The sequence below is a fragment of the Abrus precatorius genome, unplaced genomic scaffold, assembly GCF_003935025.1.
Source record: "Abrus precatorius isolate BTA unplaced genomic scaffold, Abrus_2018 Scaffold2, whole genome shotgun sequence".
In the NCBI taxonomy this organism is placed as follows: domain Eukaryota; kingdom Viridiplantae; phylum Streptophyta; class Magnoliopsida; order Fabales; family Fabaceae; genus Abrus; species Abrus precatorius.
The window spans coordinates 31,952,811-31,973,991 of NW_020874362.1; the positions used below are offsets into that span (position 1 = coordinate 31,952,811).

Consider the following 21,181-nt stretch of genomic DNA (forward strand, 5'->3'; position numbering starts at 1 on the left):
TTTCAATGCCAAAACTATTTTTTTCCCTTTTATCTAGCATTCGGTCTTCTTTAGCATGATCATTGTCAAAGCATCATATGTTTCATGTATTATTGGTTCTTAGAACCAAAGATTCCATTGATGGAAAGATATAACTTACTCCAAGAGCTAAATATGAGTAACTTTTTTTTTTTACACTTTTTATATAAACGATTTTTTTATAATCATTTAGTTCTATTATATTATTATTTTTTAATAATTATTTACCTCTAGATGAATCTTTTAAGATTATTTTCAAAATAATTAAGTCCAAGTTTGATGACTCCTAACTTACTTGGACTAATGTGTCTTAGAAAGTAAGAAATATATGAAGAACTTAAGGTAATATATTTTAATTATATCATTCTTCACGTAACTTATCTTTACTTTAATTTTTTGTGAGCGTAGAAAATTTACAAATGATTTTTTCAACGTAATCTTACCATAGAACCATATTTTTAGCATAAAGGATCAATTATTTTAAAGAACATATATAATGAGTAAGTTATAAAGGGATACTGGAGCATTTTTATATACATGTAGTTTTGTATATGCTGCCATGCAACAAGATGGTAATTACTTAAAATGTGCTTTTTTCTTTATTAATTTATATTATTAAAAATAATTATTTAATACTAATTGTACAAAGTTTTTTGTTGATGAAATAATCATGCAAATTTTGGAACTTAAGTCAGATTTCACAACATTTGATAGTATGGAAAAGACAAAAAAAAAATAAAAGCATAAAATGGATGAACAACAAAGCCAAAAACATGCTATTTTTTATATTAAAAATTTGGTCTCATTTTGATTATAAACAATATGTAATTTTATTTTGTAAAAAGAGTTTGTTTATTGTGGAACATAAATCCATACATGTGATGATAATAATTATAACGAGGAGGGTGCCTCTCATATAATTTAATATTTAAATAATATATAATTTAGTATTTTATTCATACACATAAAAATCAGAGTTATATGTACTTTTAAAATATATACAAATATTTATTTATTTTAATAAGGAAACATTTTGATATTTTTTTAAGATTTAACCTAAATAATCATAATGATAAATAGATATAATTTAACAATTAAATAATTAAAAATTATTAATAACAGTAAATTCTTACAGCAGTGAGGAAAATGTGAAAAAAATTAATCTTAATAGTTAACTCTTGTATTAATGTTAGTTATTAATTTTCTACTTGATCTTTGATTTACAAATTAAAAACAAAAGTAAAAAAATTATATTCACCTTCTTTGTAGCTTTTGGTAACTACACACTTATCCCTTACATTTGTTTGAGAAATTAAATTGACATTGATTTTCCTAATATTCTCTTATTTTAAATTTTTTTACTTTGGTCAATTTCAATTTCTTTAACAAATTCTTTAATTAATGTTACTCTTGATGCTTTAAGAGATGAAAAATATGCAGCATAGAAAATTAAGAAAGAATGGAAGAAGAATAATACATTATGATTTTATTTCTTGATTTTATAAGGCATGATTAGTTAGCCATCTTATTCAACTGTAATGTTATACTTGTCTCTCTTGGATTGATCTTCTCTTAACAAATTCGTTATAGGGTGCCTAACTTTTGATAAATATATGAGGCAGTATGTCATTATAAAATCAAGAAATGAAATCATAATGCATTATTCTTTCATTCCTTCTTAATTTTCTGTGCTACATATCTTTCATCACTCTTAGAGCATCAAGATGGTATCAGAGCTTTGGTTCTTATCTTCTTGCTTCTGCTATCTCCTTTATACTATCAGCAAACACAGAGAATCAAAATTATCTGAATTTTTCTTCAAATTCCTATTATCTTTACCCAAGTGAGATTTTTCCTTGGTGCTTGTATCTCCTCTTTTAGACAAAAAGAATTACCATCCTTGGGCTCAGGTTGTGAAATTGACGTTGCAATTCCAAAACAAAACAAAACCAAATTTATTGACTTAAGCTTGATCCAGTCATTACCCTCAAGTCTTTTTCATTCACAGTAGAAAAGATGCAATACCATGGTCCTCATGGCTTCAACACTTAATTTCAGAACCAATTGTTAAATCAATCTTATGGATAGATCAAGCCTCAGAAGTTTAAAATGTCTTCATGACAAATTTGTTCAGAGATATATTTCAAACAGCTAAATTACAAGAAGAGTTTTATAAATTACATTAAAGTAGTTTCTTTGTATCTGAATTCTTTACTTAGTTAAAGACATTATTGGAAAAGCTTGAAAACTTCTAACCTCTTCCTCCATGCAAGTGTGCTATTCCATGTTCCTGTGGTGTTGTTGACTCAATACAAAAATACAAGGACCAAGACTATGTAATCATATTTTTAAAGGGGTTAAGTGAGCAATGTTCTCATGTATGATCTCAAATTATGCTTATAAATCATATACCTAGTATTAACAAAGTATTTTCCATGATTATACAGTAAGAAAAACATATGCAAATGTCTGTAATTCCTGACTTATTTAGTGAATCAAAAGTTTTTGCTATTAATTTTGATCACTTTACTGAAGGTAATAGTAACAAAAAAGGAGGATACAACAATAGATGCAGAGGTCGTAGCAATGATAAAAGGGGGCAAAATAGTGCCAAAGTGTGCACTCACTGTGTTAGACACAATCACATCATAGAGACTTGCTATTTTAAACATGTATTTTCCCTTAGGTATCAGTCAAGAAATGCAATAGCTGCTAATGCTAACAACCATGACAATTTTTCTTTAGAGAATGATTTTGCCTTAGGTCCAAGACATGATGTCACTAACTAGGACCTAGTTTTACTTAAGAACAATTTGAAGGTCTTTTTAATCTTCTACAACAATCCAAAAAATCAAGTGCACTTGCATCTTACACTATTAATTCTATTTTCACCACAAACACTATTACACCCTCTTCCCAATGTAAAATTCTAATCAATGGCTTTTAGATATAGGTGCAAAACATTATATCACTTTTTATTTTGGCAATTACCTTAGTCATCACAATATTAAATCAATTTAAATTACCTTACAATGGCTTTCAGGTTACATCTTCAATAGCAAGAATTGTTAAGCTCTTTAATTCCCTTTTATTGCAATATCCTAGATGTGCCCAACTTCCATGTCAATCTAATTTTTGTCATTAGATTGCTACTTTATGAACTTTGTTATATCATATTCACTAGCAGATCCTACTCTATTAAATAGAATTGTACAGGAAAGATGATTAGTTTAACTAATTTGTAAGAAGGCTTATTTGTGCTTTTAACCATGAAGCAAAGTAACTTGGTCTCTTATGGTGCTACATATAGTCTTAATTCCACTACTCTTGTTGATGTCACTCTCAAACTTATTTCATCACATTTTCCCTTTATCCCTTTTCATGTTCAATCTCCTTGTGATATTTGTCATTTTGCCAAACGGCACAAATTACCATACTACTATAGCACTACAAAATCTAATACAATTTTTAAATTACTTCATGCTTATGTTTGAGGTCCATATTCTATTCCATCAATTTTTGGACATAAATATTTTTTTTAACTTTGGTTGATGATTTTAGTAGATTCACTTGCATTATTTTGCTAAAAACTAAAGATGAGACCAAAAGACATATAATGCAATTTGTTTTATTTATTGAAACTCAATTTAATGCCAAGTTAAAACGCATAAGAACTGACAATGGGACTAAGTTTCATATGAGTGACTTCCTTCTTTATAAAAGCATTTTACATGAAAGAACTTGTGTGGAAACACCACAACAGAATGGTGTTGTTGAAAGGAAGCATCAACATATTTTGAATATAGCTCATACTCTATTCTATTAATGACAATGGCTATAAAATTTTTGACCTTTATTAAAAGGCAATGTCCCTATCAGCTTCTTCATAATAAACCACCAATTTTAATTCATTTAAAAGTTTTTGGATGCCTTAGCTATGTTAGTACTTTAGAAGCTCATAGAATCAAGTTTCGATCTAAGAGACACAAGTGTAACATTACAGCTGAATAAGATGATTAACTAATTATGCATTACTTATTCAGTAATAGTTGCTTAAAATTTTTTTTGAGTATTTTATATCGATATGCAGTTTACGACAAATTGATAATACTTAAGCTTTACAAAATGAGTTAATGATTAATCTATATGCATTGATGTAAGGGTATAATGTATTATAGACTTAAAGTGTATGTACGGATTAAGTTCATCTTTATTTTTATTAAATTTTTTTTAGCTTAACGTGTGACAATAAAAGTTGTTGTGTATGAACATTTCTACATAGAAGTTATATTTTTACCTTTAATCAAAAGAGCTTTTTAACTCTAAGATAGTAAAAGAGGATATAATTTAAATAAAGAAGAAAAATAATTAAAAAAACTTAAAAGAATATAAATTAATTTTAATTTATAAAAATATTTATTTATTAAATTTACAAGTACTCTTCAATGAATTTAAATAGAGTCTAATCTTATTTAAAATATTTTTTAACATCTAAATAAAGAAAAATTTAATTTCTCTTTGTTATCTCTTTCATCTTTTACTTTATAAATATTTCTTTTCTTTCTTTAAACTTTGAAACTAAATTTTAAAAAATTATAGATGCTATTTAATAAATATTTAATCTATTATAATATATTTAGTATTTTATAATCATATAGGATATTTAAATGTATTCTTACATAAATAACATATTTAGGTAGAAAATAAATAAATAAATAAATAAATAAATAAAACTCAATGGTGTATAAAAGGCTTCCCTTACACAAGATCTATGAATATGTGAAATATATCAAAGGATTAAATATTACTCGGATGGACAACTCATGAACAAACAATAGCCGAAATTCACCTCCATTGTTTTCTTTTAAGTGCATTGTTAACTCTATCGTACCATACCTCCTACCACATTTTTTTGGGTTAAATCCTACCACATGTTGACACTCATAATTTTGCAATATTAAGTTAGCGAGCCCATTGCATACCTACTAAGACTATAAAATAAAATTAAAGCGATCACAATGCACCAAATCCCACATAATCCTATTCTAAACAATCAATGTTCACACGCCATTCAGCGTAACCCAAAAAATGGTTTCTTCACACTTTTCTCCTACTCTCTTCTACTTGCATTTTATTAAGGGGAATGTCTGTTCAGAGTGCCACAAACATGGCCCCAAAGACAGGGGTGGCCAAAGACCACAACAAATCAACTGGCTTGAAATTTGGAATGCCAAAGCTAGAGTCACGTGCTCCTGCACGTGGAGCAGTTGCTTCAGCCTCAGGTAACTGACATGCTCCAAAGGTCATGTTTGCCTGCACAAATCTAAATTCAGTATATATGCAAAATTAAAAAAGTGGGATTTCAGGGTGAAACTATGTAAGTAATGGCTACAAACCTTGCAGGTGGCTATGCTTCCACACCCACATATTAGATGACCATTAGCAACATCTACTGCTTCTGAGGCTCCTCCTCCATCACTCCTCTGAAACATCAATGTAAAACATAAGTTTATTATGTTTACTTATATCACAATTTTGGGAGTGTACATTGTCACTTCTATGTGTATATTGCTACTCTTATTTAAGTGTTTTTTATTGTAGTTATAAAAGAAGAAAAAAAATTAAAACAAAAATTATTTAAATAGATATTTAGGAGTGATAATAAATAGTACTATCTACAATTCTCTTACTTTATTATTAGTTGCCAATATCAATTCAAAAAATTAAAGCTATTTTTGTGATGGATAATATTGTAACACCTTGTAGAAATCAACAGCAATGAAATTTGGCCAACGTTTGCCTGCTGCTTCATAGCAAGTGTTGACCATGTTAAGCAAAGGAGCTGAATTGTCTTTGCAAGATTTAGTTACATCTGGAAAATCTCTGAAGTAATTCACTAGAACTAGTGATCTTGATGTTGTGTTCATAGCTGGTGATTCTGCCCGATTTGGGCATGAACCAGCCTTCATGCCTCCATTTCCATCTGCAAGATGCAATCTCAAAGCCATTACTATTTACACATATCCAATGTAAATTTTGGTACCACATTGAACTTAAATTTTAGGAACATGTAGTGATTACTTACATTGGTTTTCTACTAAATATCGCCACTCATAGGCTATCCCTTCAGAAGCTTCCTTAGATGATTTTGAAGTGAAGACTAATAAACGCTGATTTTTCTTCACCATATCATCTACATGTGGCCAGTCTCCACCATTTTTAGGCATTCTAGATACTGGAAACCAGTATTTTCTAAGTCCAGCAGCATCAAACACCTTTGTTAGGCCTTTTGGTGATGTAACATAATCCTCAATAAAAATAGTAACAATCTCTGATGGGTTTGCATCAAGAAATACTTGAATCTCCTTGAGAACATTGATGGCAGGTTGCTGTGTTGTTCACATTTCAGACAACTATTATTATTGAAACTAAAGCATGCCCAGATTTCATAGTCACTGAAAAATACTTTTTTTTTTGGTAATTTCGTTGTACTTAATTTGGAATAGCAACAACTAAGCCACTTCTTACTTACAAAAGCTGTGTAGTTGTAGCACTGGCCCCCAAATGAATGACACAGCCAAACATCATTCTCGAAGTCATACATGTCAAGCATCAACCCTCGTACTCCATTCTGCGGGACAAATGTGAAATATAAGCCCAACATGCCAAAGCTCTTGAACTGAAAATATTTATATCCTAGAAAAATTAATAATTGAAAATTCTTTTACGCATGGCAAATTAACTAGGTATAACTTCTCTCTGACCACTTTCTAATTTCTATTATGTATTTTTATGAGTTTTGTTAATATTTTTTAAAAGTATCTTCCTCTTCTTCGTCCTTTATAAAATAAGCATTAAATAAAAAATTGTAAGAATTTATTATTTAATAGATAAAAAATTATAAACATTAAAGATTTGGAAACTTAAAATTACCTGTCTTTAATTATTTATAAAATAAATTATGCTATAGTTATTCTAAATAATTCTAAATAGTTATTCTAAAGATTGATTAGTTTTCTTATAAAAACTCAATAAAAGATTTAATTTTTAATACACTGTCTTAATTTTATTAATTTATTTAAACTAAAATTATTTATTTCATAAAATAACTTGGAATGTGGGAAAAAGGCAGGTGAGTTATCGCCACCAAGTGACCAATTGTTGCTAACCTAGTAAATGAAGTTGTTTTTACTGAGATAGTACAGATTAGATGTCTTCATTTATGTTTGCTTATGTTTGAACTTTTATCCATTTTCTCATCATGATTGTGCACAAACAAGTGTAGACGTGTCATTACAACATATTAAAACAATCTTTAAAAATAACATAATATTTCACACTAAATCCCTAAGTAATCAAACAGACCTACTAACAACTGAACTATTCAAACAAGTAAAGAATATCCAAATTGTTTAGTCAATTTAATATATAAATTCCAACATGCAAGACAATATTCATGTATGTGGGAAAACAGATAATGCTATCTTCGTCACTGGTGAGCGTCAATTCTAAATGTGTCATTAAAAATATTCAAACATCTCTAAAAATTTCCGTTTCACATAACGTCCCTAACTAATCCAACTAAGCTAGTAACCATTTGAACTATTCAACCATGTAAAGCATTTCTAGTTGTTTAGTTAATCTAAATATGTTGACAAGAAAAAAGTTAATCTCCCACATGCAAAACTATCTCGGGCGAAACTTCCATAATAGCGATTTATCCTCCACCAACCTTAAGTCATAACAACTTTCAGACTTTTTCAGGGTAAAGAAAAACGAAAAGAAAGTGGGGACCTTCAGTTCTGCAGCAATTGCCAGAAGGCAGAATCTTTACTTTCCCGGTAAGCAGAAAGAACATGATGAGAGACACGACAAATGATCATCGAACAACTGCTTAAAGTTTCAAAGATGTTTCCTTTTCTTAAATTCCACTTTTCTCCAATATAAATTTTTTCTATTAACCAAACCAAATATTATAAAATTCCAAAACATTAGCTTAAAATAAGAAAATTGTCCAAGTTTTATAAACAATATCCCGCCTCTACTATAGAATATCTTAACATATTCCTTTCACTAAATAATGAACATATGCATGCATCTCAATATTAAAATAAGATTAACTCTGATATTATATTAAGCTAAAAATATATGGTACCTAATTTACTTTTAAAAACTAACTTAAAAAGAAAAAAAATATTGCGTTAGTCTTATAAAATATTATATACCATATTCTTAATCAAGGTGCCACATCTTAACACCAAGCACAACAATTATAAGAAAATATAACAAAGAAAGAAAGAAAAAGGTATATAGCAGAACCTACGTTAAGTTGGCTTGTGATCGTGTCCTGCTGATTCGTGGGAGCCAGAATAACAGAACCGGTCTTCGATTTCTGACCCAAAAGCGCAAACGAGTTATGCGTGGTGAGCCATGAATACCGATTAAATGGCAACCCCTTAACCTATTAAAAAAACTCAGTCTTTACATTCATGGCACAAGAAGAAAACTCCAAACGCAACAAAACATAACTCAGAAAGCACAACACAGAATAAAATAAAATTAGTGAGAGACCTTTGAAGTGGGGTTGGTTGGTTGGATACGTGTGCATCTTGGTCGAACGTTTGCATTGGCCACGCACGTTTCACAGTGCAAACCCGCGTTGCAGTTCCTGTCTGCTACGCATATTTGTCCTTCCTGGTAAGGAAATTTTGAGCTCTTATGAGTTTATCAGAGAAAGAAAACCAAAACCGGTTATGATCGAAAATAAAAACAGAAGGATGTGGTTAAATTCGCTTCTATCTACCTTGAGAGAAAGGGAGAAATGGAGAAGAAGCGAAATGACGAAAAGGGTTGTTGCTATTATTGGCTTCTGCGAGAAAGAAAGAGAGGAAAGTGAAGTCTCTGTTTCAGAACAGAGGAAAAACAGAGCATGAGGAAGAAGAAAGGGAAGTAGATACCTGCATCGTTTGTTTTGTTGATAGTGTGACAGAGAGAGAATGCGAGAGGAAAGATGAGCTATTATCTCCTTTATCTGTCAGTTACAAAGATTGAATGCGAAAGTTGAATTCCGAAGAGTGCAACATGTGAACAAGACGTGTGAGCTGAAATTGAACCATTCTATAGCAGCTTTATCTGCCTTGTTGAGTTAATTACTTATATAATATTACACGCTAATATAAACATATATTTTTACTTTGCTGCATAAAAAGCAGTTAACTCTAGGATAGAAATACTAATAAGTAAATTTGAGTTCGTTAGTTTGGTAGCAAATATTAATGGGTCATGAGATGAGCCTTTGATTTGAGATAATCCATAATTGAGTTACTGAATAAAATAACTCACTCATTAATAATTAAAAGATAAAAACTGAAAGAAAAAATTATTAAAATTTTGACTATTTATTCATTCATAAAGTTATAAAATATTAATTAACAACAGTTAAATTTATAAATACAGAAATATTCGAAAGAAACAATTAGAAAACCTCTACACATCATAAAATAAAATGGGTTAATATCCATAGAACATGTCACAATCTGTGGGCTCTATAACTAAAAGACAAGTTTAAAATTTTAATTAATTAATTAATTGTTGTAGATAAAATATTTTACCAGTATGCTAACAACTTCAAAAATTTAAAAAAAAAAAGTTATACAGTAATATTACAATAATATATTAAAGTTGATCTCACTTGTCCATATAAATACTTTATCGTATCTAACAAAATAGATTTACATAAGACACCTAAACACAATATTAAAAACGATGAATAATGAATCTATTGCGGTGGTCTCTTATGGTTTCTTGTCGCGTACAACTAATGCAAAAAACTAATTATAACTGATGCTATTGTTAAAAAAATTACTAAATTACTTTTGAATGAGTAAAAAATTTATCGTAAATAATATATATAATTTTTTAATATGTACTTAAGGATATATAATAAAAATATATATGATAAATTTTTATTAAAAACTATAGTATATAACGTATTGATAATGTTAAATATTATATTACTTAGTAAAAATTTTCATATTTATTAATTTTTAATTGCACAATCTTATTAATACATTAAAAGATAATATCATAAATTTATAATAATAATTTTAAAAAATATAAAAAATAAAGATGATTGGAAGTCTCTTGCTACGAGATAGACACAGTTAGATTTATAGGGGCATTTAATTGTTTTGAAACCGCCGAAACTCAGTTACATAAAAAAATCATATTCATGAAATACAATTTACATTATTTTAATATATATTTTTTTAAAATATTGCACTAGGTTGATAAATTTAAAAGAGAATTACCCCACTTAAGCGATAAAAATAGAATATTGTAATATTATAAAAAATGAGTTCATATTTATATAAATAGAAGTGAAAGAGGCTTGTTCGATTTCGTAAAGCAAATTTAGCTTGGAACTCTTTTTAAAAGCGTCGTTAACAAGAGCTACAAAGCATGACAAAAATTGCTTTAGCGTGGGGTTCAAGTTCTCAAACATCTTCCTTCACTTCATAGTTGGAAAGCCTTGGCAACTTAGAAAATCCAAATTCCTTTCCTTTTTGTTTCACTCCATAAAAAACAACACTTTCACGCATTTAATTAAGACAGGAAATTAAGGACAAGTTTGGTTTTGGTTTTCAATGCCTTTTAACTTCAGATGAGGCTGGTCGCATTCAATTGCATTCTGTCCAACAAAAGCATATTCGCATAATGAATGTAGATAGTAGTGTTCATATAAATTTTTAGAGAATTTTTTTAAAAAAAGATTTAATATAAAAATAATATTTTTTTTTTATAAAAATAAGTATAAAACATTCCTTTTTAATAACTATTATCTAATTTAATAGTTTTTAAAATGAAAAATAAAATAAAAAATTAGTATAGACTTAATATCTTAATCTTTTGAAAAATCAATCCTTTTATGAAGTTTCTACCTAAGATTCAAATTTCATTTTAAGTAATTAAGGAAAGAGCATAATACATAGTGTACGAAAACAAAACCTATAAGTTAAACTTAGAATGTACCTAAGATTCAAATTAACACGGCATATTATAATTTGTCAACTTTGTAGCATAACATTGTATCATATAACCTTGTTTATCAACTCGTAACATATACACCGAAATAATGGATAACTTAATTTTTGTATCTTGGACAAATGAGATTAAGCTTATTTAAAAAGCGATATATAATTGACCTCGTGTAAAAAGTAAAAAATAATTATACCCATAATACATAGTTTTAATTCATCGCGGGGATTCTAAGACTCCGATAGGACCCTTCTTAAAATTGATAATGGGTTATTGAATTCTATTCTTATTTATAAGTTTGTTAAGATTTGTGTATCGTTTTTTTTTTAATTTCATAGTGATCATGAATGTTTTATCGACATTAAGAAATTTTGTTTCATCGAAAATTAGTTTAAAATTGTATTTAGATTAATATAATATATTTTAAGTAAATTTACTTTTTTTAAAAAGTCTCAACTTTATAACATTTAACATCACTAAACATAAACTCATCTTATTTTATAGAGTCTTGTAGCTAATACCTTTTCTTTTTGGATGAAATGAAAAATGAGAAGTGGAAAAAATAGAAAAAAAAAGTAAAAAAAAAATATTGGACAAGGTATAAGATAGAAAATATTTTACTATTTGGATGGATAGAAAAAAAGTAAGAAACAATTATACTTGTTTGGATTAATAAAAAGAAAATAAAAAAAGATCGTTATATAATAATAAAAAAAACAAAAATAAATAAAACTTTTAATAGATTCACGAGTCTCACATAATTTTTTTTCCACTCATACAAGACAACTTTCAAACATATAAAAATATTAATTTTCTACACTTTTTTATCTTTCCTTAGTCTTTTCCTACTAAACGAACAAACATTAGGTTATTAGTTAAAAAATTAATAAACAAATTTTTTTTATTTTAAATCATATTAAAGATACATTAGAAATAACAAAGTGATTCTAGAATACATTTATGTTGTTCTACTTTTTTTAATACAAAACCTTTTTTTTATTTTTATTAATGTATTTAAAACACTGATGAGCATTTATCCATGTACATAATACTGATTCTAATATTTTTCATGATCCAAACACCATATAACATTAAATTTTTTTTAGTGTACACTAATATGTTATTATTCATAACAAATGGGCATTAGAAATTGTACCTGGCGATGAAGGAGTTCATGATTAAGACTCAATGGAAGAATGGTTAATTCATTCTAGGCTAATAGCTTCATGTAGCTCCAAAGTCACATTTGCTCTAAATAATAATCAAATCAAATTCTATTTCGAGTTAATATAGGAACTTCACACCAATCACACGGTCTTCTATATCTCTTTTTCTTCTTCAAGGTCATTTAGTTATAACATCACTAACGTCACTTTATATACTAAAATCTATGGATATTAAACATAAATAGGGGGACAGAACTGTCAATAAACTAGTAGCACCTATGTAACCAAAAAAGAAGTGACATAAGCTAGTTTCACTAGTTGTATACCTTTCAAATGACTGAAATCAGTGAAATGCCATGTTTCCTCACGCCCCAAGCAAGTTTTTATTTGCCATATCTAATGCTTCTGGGGCTCCCCCACCATCACCTCTCTGAGTATTCCATCCACAAATTACTCCATTGAATAAAATGTACCAATATGTAACTAAAAATCGATGCTCTTAAGGTATTAGTTTGTAAAATGTTTTTAAATTTTACCTTGTAGAAATCAACAGCAACATAGTTAGGCCATCGATTACCGGCGGCTATGAAGCATATATTCATCATGCCAATCAAAGGAGATGAGTTGTCCCTGCAGGCTTCTTTAGAATTTTGGACATTTCGAAAGTAGTTCATTAGGACTAGTGACTTTGTGGTTGTGTTCATTGGAAATGATTCAGCTCGATTTGAACAAGAACCTCCCCTCATTCCATCATGTCCATCTACAATTTTGGAACTAGTCAAATATTGACTCTGCTTAGTAATACTTAATATATAATTCGATTTTAGAGGCATAATATGGGACTCACATTGATTTTCTACAACAAAATTCCACACATAGGCAATTCTTTCAGAAGACTCCCTTGTAGCATTTGAAGTGAACACAATTAGCCTATGATTTCTGCGTATCATTTCTTTGACTGTTGGCCAATCATCTCCATTCTTGGGCATTTTAGCTAGTGGAAACCAGAATTTCCTCAATCCAGCTGCATTAAACACCTTGTTCACACCATTTCGTGATGTTACATGATCCTCAATGAAAATTGTGATGATCTGTGTTGGGTGTGTTACAAGGAATGCTTTGATCTCTTTCAGAACATGAATCGCAGGTAGCTGTTAAATCGTGTTAATTAATCAATGCTCTAAAGAATTTGAAAAAAAGACATGCTTGAGCTTAACCAAATCAAATGAAATTAGTACACTTTTACTATGCATAGTCGTTCAGAATATTTCACAGATCTCTTACAAAGGCTGTATATTTGATGCACGGCCCTTGACACAACCAGATGTCATCTTTGTAGTCATGCATATCCAGCATTAATCCTCTCACACCATTCTGCGATAGAAAATGTCTAGTAAATATTGTAATTATTTGTATACATGAACTTACGTTCAGAATCTAAAATGACATTTATCTATGATGTGTTTGGACAAATATTTGCAAGTTTAAATAAACTCGACTTTATAAAAATAATTTTGTTTAACAGTGAGTTTAAAAAGATGTGATTTATGTTTGAATTTTTTTTTCCTTAAAGGTAAATCTATTAGTAAATTCAGTGTAATTTTTTTTTCAATTTAACACAAAAATTATTATTTTCATATTGATTTAAACATGTTTAAAGATAAAATAAATCAAATTTACGTAGAAGTATATCTATATCTATCTATCTATATATATATATATATAATATCACATTACAATGAAATAAATGCCGTTTGATGACATTTTAACTTCCATCCAAACATGTAATCATAGTTGCTTCATTCATTTCAGATTTAATAATAATAATTAAAGATTAAGGAGAGTGTATATTTGTAACATACTCTGAGTTGATCTGTAATGGAATCTTCTTGGTTCATAATGGCCAAAATTGGAGAACCAATACTCGAGTTCACTCCTCTCCATGCAAAGGAGTTGTGGGTTGTAAGCCATGAGTAATGATTAAATGGAAGCTCCTTCACCTACATATCATTCATAATAATCTCATACAGAATAATATATTGGCAGGTACGAAAAACAAAATGAGGTAAGGACTAAGGACCCTTGAAATTGGACTTATAGTTTGAATTCGTGTACACCGGTTTTGCGAGTTGCACTCCAGGCACTGCAGTCCCAAGTCGCAGTCATTAATGTCTCGAGAGCATGTTTCTCCAAGCTGTTACAAAATGTTGTCAACTTAAAATGATGACTGAATTAGCTTATACAAACTAGATAATTTGTGCAAGTTAATTTCGAAATGTAGAGTCATGATGCTTGTTTAAATTTAAAAAAATCCAAGCATTTGTTATTATTTTACTGCACTGATCATGAACTATTAAAATAAGGTAGTGTGTATTTACGATTAATATATATGTTACAGCTCTTGATCTTTTCCAAAGAGTTTTGTGTTGTATGGGTTGCAAAGCAAGATTAAGAAAAAAAGAAGTTTTCTTACATCTCCTTGCTCCTTATAATTAGACCATGAGGTTTCCAAACTTTTGGGCTTGTTTAATTTAAGAAAACATTCTCATTTTGTTATTGTTTTTATTAATAATTATTAAAAAATATTATTTTTATTTTATTCATATATTTTAAAGATTTTCACACAAAACGATAAACGCAACCCTTTCCCTTTTATTGTTAGAAATGGAAATAATGATTTCCTTTTATTTTTTTTACCAATACTGTTTTCTTCTTCGTATCACTCCAATAGGTTCCACAATTTTTTGATTCCATTATTTCACACACAACTATTTGAAAAAAGCAAAAGAAAATAAGGTAAAAATAAATTTACATTTGTAAAATTACTAGTAAAAATAAAAACAAAAACATTAATCATCTTCTTAACATAATGGAATTCTTAGTCTTTTTTTTTCATATTGCAATATCTTTTAGCAATGATATTCAAGTAGGTTACTTGATCCACCTTTGCATGGAAATTAATTTATGGCTTCATCATCAAATTTGAATATCAATAACTTCTTTTAGTATTTTCAAAGGCATTTATGACTATTGAAATGATTAAATGAAAACTTTATTCATTTCCCAAGACGCGTCGGGATGTTGTAGAAGAAGGATATCAAGAAAATTATAAATAAGTGGCTTTGGAAAAATTTAAAAAAAATTATTTACATATTTTGCAAAATGGTTGCAGTGATACCGCGAAACACACATTTGTAACAATTGTAGAACTATTGAAGGTTGAGCTACTGCTAGGGAAGGAAAGTGAAAGATACATAATTTTTCCGTTAGATTGTTTCATATTGTTAATCAAATTAAAAGTCAAGAAGATATTATCCAAGAAAATGGACTATTAAGATATTTTTTAAAGAACCTCAAATAATAAAGGACTCCTGAAATTGGAAGTGGCTGCAATAATTATATGACATGAATCACAGAAGAGTTTTATCTTATCGATGAAAAATTTAAGATGAGAAATATGAGAATATAGAAAGTAAAACAACAATTTTCTTCCAACTCCGAAAAGTTAATTCAAAAAATATTAAAAACGTATTTTATATTCCTTTATTATATCCAATTATCGGATTAACACGCTATTAAGTAATAAAAGGCTATTAAGTATAATTATTAAAAAAAATATGCATTATAATTGATAAGAAATAGACCCAATTATAGCTTGGTATACCTATGACCCACGCCCTCTCTTCGTCTTCTTCATTTTTTCTATGAAGTAAACGAAATGTCTTTTATTATTTCTTAAAACTCAACAAATTCACATCCTTGCTATGACATATTATATACGACCACTTGAATTATCGAAGTTTGAATCAATTAAAGGGGGGGAAAGGATGGTGATTTGCCTTCCTTTTAATTTCAATCATCTTGTTTATGAAGGATGTTTATCTATGGGAAGATTCATAAATTTCCATTCTTAACTTCACCCCAAAGAATCACATAATAACATAATGCTTATAGTTCTTACATTTAGACCTATGGGAACCTATAAGAATTATACCGTACTTCTTATGACATATTTGTGATTATTTAGAATGATGCGAGCTTATTTTCTTGAAAAAAAAAAATCAATTATTGCTTTTTGGAGTTTAAGACCCTTGTAGAAGATTAAAGTGGACAAAGATTTATATCTTAAGGGACTATTTTAACTTATATTTTTATTTTTTGGTTATAAAATTTTAAGGAGAAGGAATGATAAATATTTGAAGGTATTGGTAAAATATTCCTGAATTCTTTATAATCACAAAGATTTGAAGATAAATCTAAAGAAAAATAATAGAAAAAAAGATATGGATGACTAGAAATATTGAAAACAATTAAATTTGACCCTTGTAGATAAACAATTAGCTAGAAAAGACAATATTTGTCTAAAATAGGTATTCAAATCAAAATCAAGTGTCACGATGATGGCAAATCCAAAAGCACAAAGTTTTGTTTGGTAAACTTTTTGAGAAGTTCTTATAAAAAAAATTAGCAAAAAAAAAAAATAATAAAACTTTTCTTATAAATTAGAAACAATTTTTATATTTCTTTATTTTTTTAAAAATTTTAAAAAGTTTTATCATTTTACTTTTATAAAATATGAAGAAATAAGTTATTTTTAATTTATGAGAGAATTTTTATTTATTTTTTATACTCATTTTTTTTATAAAAATTTCTATACAAATTTACTCAAACAAAGTTAAAATCAAAAGTTGTTGAAAAAAAGTTTAACTAATAGGTTCATATATACTTAAATGAGATATTTACTTCTATTATTTAAATAGAAATGATATAACAACCTTATTTCTTACTACTAAAATGGCTACTATTTTATCAAATAGATATGAAATTAGATTTCCTAAATGGAAACTTGAAAAAAAGATGTATATAGAGCAATAACAAGACTATGTAATTGATCCGAGGGAAACTAATAAGGTATATCAATTTCAAAAGGCTTTCAATGACTTAATTAGAGCTTGAAATAAGATTGACATATTTTTTAAGTAGAACAAATTTTAAATAACTCCCTGAGAGCCTTCTTGTTATGTCCGGATTCAAAGTGCACATGACTTCATTATTTTGGCTGTGATAGATGTTTTAATATTTATATTACAATTGATAATTGCTTGCGAGAGAAATTAAGAAAGACAATAAAGCATTAGTTTAAGACAACAAACGTAGGCTTTATAAAATTTTTATTTTTAGTGAGATAAAATTTAGTTATTGTTATTATATGAAGTATTTGTTTGACATGCAATTATTATAAGAATGTTAAACAAATTTTCTCAAAATAAATATATTGTAAATTTATTAAATAAGTTGCGCACAATAAATCATGCTTAAAAAATTTCTTATAAATGTTAGCTCTTGGAACAATACATGAAGTTAATTGTCTTAGAAGAATGTTAAAGAACATGAAGTAATATCATTCTCTCTCCAAATATGATTTTTTTTAATGAAAATATGCCCATGCTATCAATGACCAAGAATTATGTTTATATAAATTGCTCAAAGTATATTGAGCTCATATTTCATTTTATCATAGAGAATATCGAAGATGAGATTATAGGCTAAATACTAAAAATGCAGAGATAAAGTTGTAAACATTTTTCTGAAGCTTATTTCCCAAAATATTTTCTTTTAAATTTTGTGACAAACTTAAGAGGTGTAGAAGTTTTAGATAAGGAAGGAGAGTTAGAATTATCTTAAATGTATTAAATATGAGTGATTTCCCCACCCCCCACAAAAAAAAAAAAAATCTCAGCACTTGTTCCTAGAAATAAAGCACTACTCTATTTAGGAAATACTGCTATTACAACTTTTAAACATTTCTAAGAGTTTTGTGTAAGTGTCAGATATAAATTGTAAAATAAGACAAAAAAATATAAGAAGATTTTTATTTTTTATTTTTTCTATTTCCTTACTCCTAAGATTCAAGACCTACCTTAGTATGGAATATATTTTAGATCCAAAAAAGTACCTGAAGAACAATGTAACAAGCAAATACAAGGCTTGTACTGATCAAAGTAGCAATGAGAAGGTAATTCTGCAAGATAACAGGGATGAAAGAATGAATATTGGCAATGGTAAATCTAGAGCAAGAAGAATGTGAATGTTACTCCACGTACCTCCATTGGCTATTTTGGGCTAACAGTAGATTATGTATTGCACAGGCAAGCTACTAATAATAATTTATATAGATTGGAAATGAAACTTCATATATTTGAATGGCTACAAGAAAATATACAGAATTTCCCTCATCTATATTTTATTCATATTTCGACCATTCCATGCCATTTGTCTTAAGCAATTTCAAAGGGTTATGTATCTTAGAGTAGTTTAAGAATGTTGGGTTTTATGATAGTTCAGCTTTGTTGTTAAAACTTAAAACAGTTGCAAGAAATAATAATATCATGATGGTGACCTATATAAAGAATAAAAAGGAAAGGGGAAAAATAATGAATAAAATGGTGACATCAATTATTATATGACATATTTGTAGGACCAAGAGTATTGTATAACACGTTCCTTTACGCAGAGGAAAAATAAGAAACAAAATATAAAAAGGTTTACGGTTTATGTATATATATATATAATATAATATAAACTAATTTAAGAACGAATCATTATCTGTTTATATGAAAAATAAAGTTGCAAAAGTATTTTTAACTGTAATGATAGTTGTGTATATATGTATGTAGCATTTCTTTAATAAATGTTAAAAATATTTTTTATATTAAAAAGATATTTTTCAAGTTTTGTATTTGAATAATCCAAAATTTATCTTGCGTAGAATGTTTACAAATAAATAATTTAGATTTAATTAATTGTGGGAAGAGGTACGGTTGGATATATAACATGAATCATGCTCATATTTGAAAAGTAGAAAAAATTGGCATGACTTGAACACAGGCACCTCTCCCACACACAATTATATATATATAATTTAATATAGATAAATAAAATAATATACAATTGTAATTTAACCGTTGAATGAATAAAAATTATATTGTAGAAAAAGTCTTAATATAATAAAAGTACTTTTGAAATATTTGAGCTCTGGTATCAAGATTTGATGTATTTTCATATTTGATCTAGGTTTAGGCTAATCTGAGCTCATTAATTACGAGGCTTTGAAAATAGTAGGTTAAATGAAACGTGGTATGCGATGGGTTATTATAGGTTTTGACTTATATAGAAAGCTTGGACTCTTTCAGTCTTTTTTAATTTTATCATCAAATTCTTTAAAGAAGTTATTTTTAAGTAAAAATATATAAATTTAAAGGTTGCTTGTAGAAAAAGATAATTTATTAAAAAAATAGAAGAAGGTGTGGATAATTTTTTTTCTACGCTACATGTATGAGATCACAAATTAAGCTAGTATAATTTCTACCAGCTAATTTATATGCGTAGTGATATGAATAATGCTTTTAAAGTATGAATAATTTTTTAAATTTTTTTTATTTATCTTCACTAATTTTAAAAGAAATAGATGTAATTTAGATCAGTGATTAATTTTTTTTTGTGATATAATAAATATCTTTAGCCATGTTTTGTAGTTTTAAAACTTAAGTTATGATAACAATAATGTTTACAAGAGTAAATTATAAGTACGAATTAACAGTTAATATCTATCTATAAAGAGTTATAACAATTTAATAAATGTTATTTCATACAGAACCACATTTCGTTTTTATTTCAAAAAGTTTCATAAATAGATATATAATTTTAATTGATATTTATTTGTGTATGAATAGTCACATACTATATTTCATGTTTATTCATATAAAAACATGTTATTTAATCAACATATTTATAATTAATATGCATAAAACAATATAACCTCAAAATTAATTTAAGATGATAGGAAATGTTTAGCCATAAAATAATTGGATAGCTGGCATACATATTGCTAATTATTATACTATTTCGTATTGATAATGTTTTGTCGGCATTTTCTTTTCCTAAATAATTTGGTTTTGCACGTTAACCAACGTCAACATTTCTCACTTCGCAGTTGATACGTGTGTCGCACTTATAAAGGATTGTTCCAAGAAATTATAGAAAGTTTGTTAGAATGATTTATAATCTTTTAAGTTTATTTTAATAATTCTTTAGTATAATTTATTTTCAAAATATATATAATTAAATTTATGGTATATTTTTTATAAAATTTATTTGATATTATTATTTTTATCTGTTTTATAAAATTTAATTATTAATATTTTTCTAATTATATGAAATAACAACTAATTTTAAAATATATTAGGTATTAATTTTTTTATATCTTTATTTATTATAAGATTTGTGTTAATAAAATACTCATCTTTTACTTAACACGTTTATTTATTTAATATATTATTTTTAATCGAATTTTATAAAAAATAAGTAAAATATGTTTAATATAAAAATAAAGATTTATTTTTTAGATATATTAATTTCTAAATGTTTTTAATATTTTTCTATTCTAAAATTGGTTTTAACCAAGTGTCCACCTTTTATCCATATATGAAAGTAAATGATTTTATTCATTTATAAGTATTTTTGAAATGCAATATAAATTTAAGAATAGTTAGTTCTAAGATTTTAAAATTAATAATATTTTATTAAAAATAACCTATTTATTACATTAAAATTATAAAAGTATAATAAATATTTTCAATAAAATTTTATTATTTTTAAAAAAATGAAATTACCATTTTTTAATTTTATTATTATGAAATTGAGTTTAAGTGTTTAACTTATATACTTCTAATGGAAGTAACCCAAATTATAATAATCTAATTTAATTTACTACTAGGACAAAATAATATATCCCATTAGCAAATAACATAATATATATATATATATATATATTTATATATATATATTTATATATTTATTTATTTATTTATTTATTTTTGGTAATGCCAATAATTTAGAGAGCCTCATTAACAAACCCGTGGGCAAACAGAAACAAACATTTGCACCCTCCATGCCATTGG

The 21,181-nt window shown here is 27.2% G+C and overlaps 1 protein-coding gene and 1 pseudogene across 1 annotated transcript; both read right to left on the reverse strand.

Moving 5' to 3' along the window:
• Positions 1-4,856: 4,856 nt before the first annotated feature.
• Positions 4,857-9,084, reverse strand: LOC113858794 (PI-PLC X domain-containing protein At5g67130-like). The gene is made up of 9 exons (XM_027491546.1): positions 8,976-9,084; positions 8,822-8,887; positions 8,590-8,712; positions 8,342-8,479; positions 6,551-6,649; positions 6,104-6,407; positions 5,778-6,001; positions 5,415-5,501; positions 4,857-5,331 (listed from the first exon to the last, which is right to left on the reverse strand). The coding sequence occupies exons 1-9, from the start codon at positions 8,979-8,981 to the stop codon at positions 5,170-5,172; spliced, it is 1,209 nt and encodes a 402-aa protein (XP_027347347.1). The 5' UTR covers positions 8,982-9,084; the 3' UTR covers positions 4,857-5,169.
• Positions 9,085-12,564: 3,480 nt separating this feature from the next.
• On the reverse strand, positions 12,565-18,331 carry LOC113859841 (annotated as a pseudogene).
• Between the last annotated feature and the right edge of the window lie 2,850 nt (positions 18,332-21,181).

Excerpts from the sequence above, each read along its gene's own strand:
- LOC113858794 (XM_027491546.1), bottom strand. Across the intron at positions 6,408-6,550 it reads GCTACAACTACACAGCTTTT|CAACCTGCCATCAATGTTCT; the intron begins GTAAGTAAGAAG and ends TGAACAACACAG. Across the intron at positions 6,002-6,103 it reads ATATTTAGTAGAAAACCAAT|ATGGAAATGGAGGCATGAAG; the intron begins GTAAGTAATCAC and ends TGCATCTTGCAG.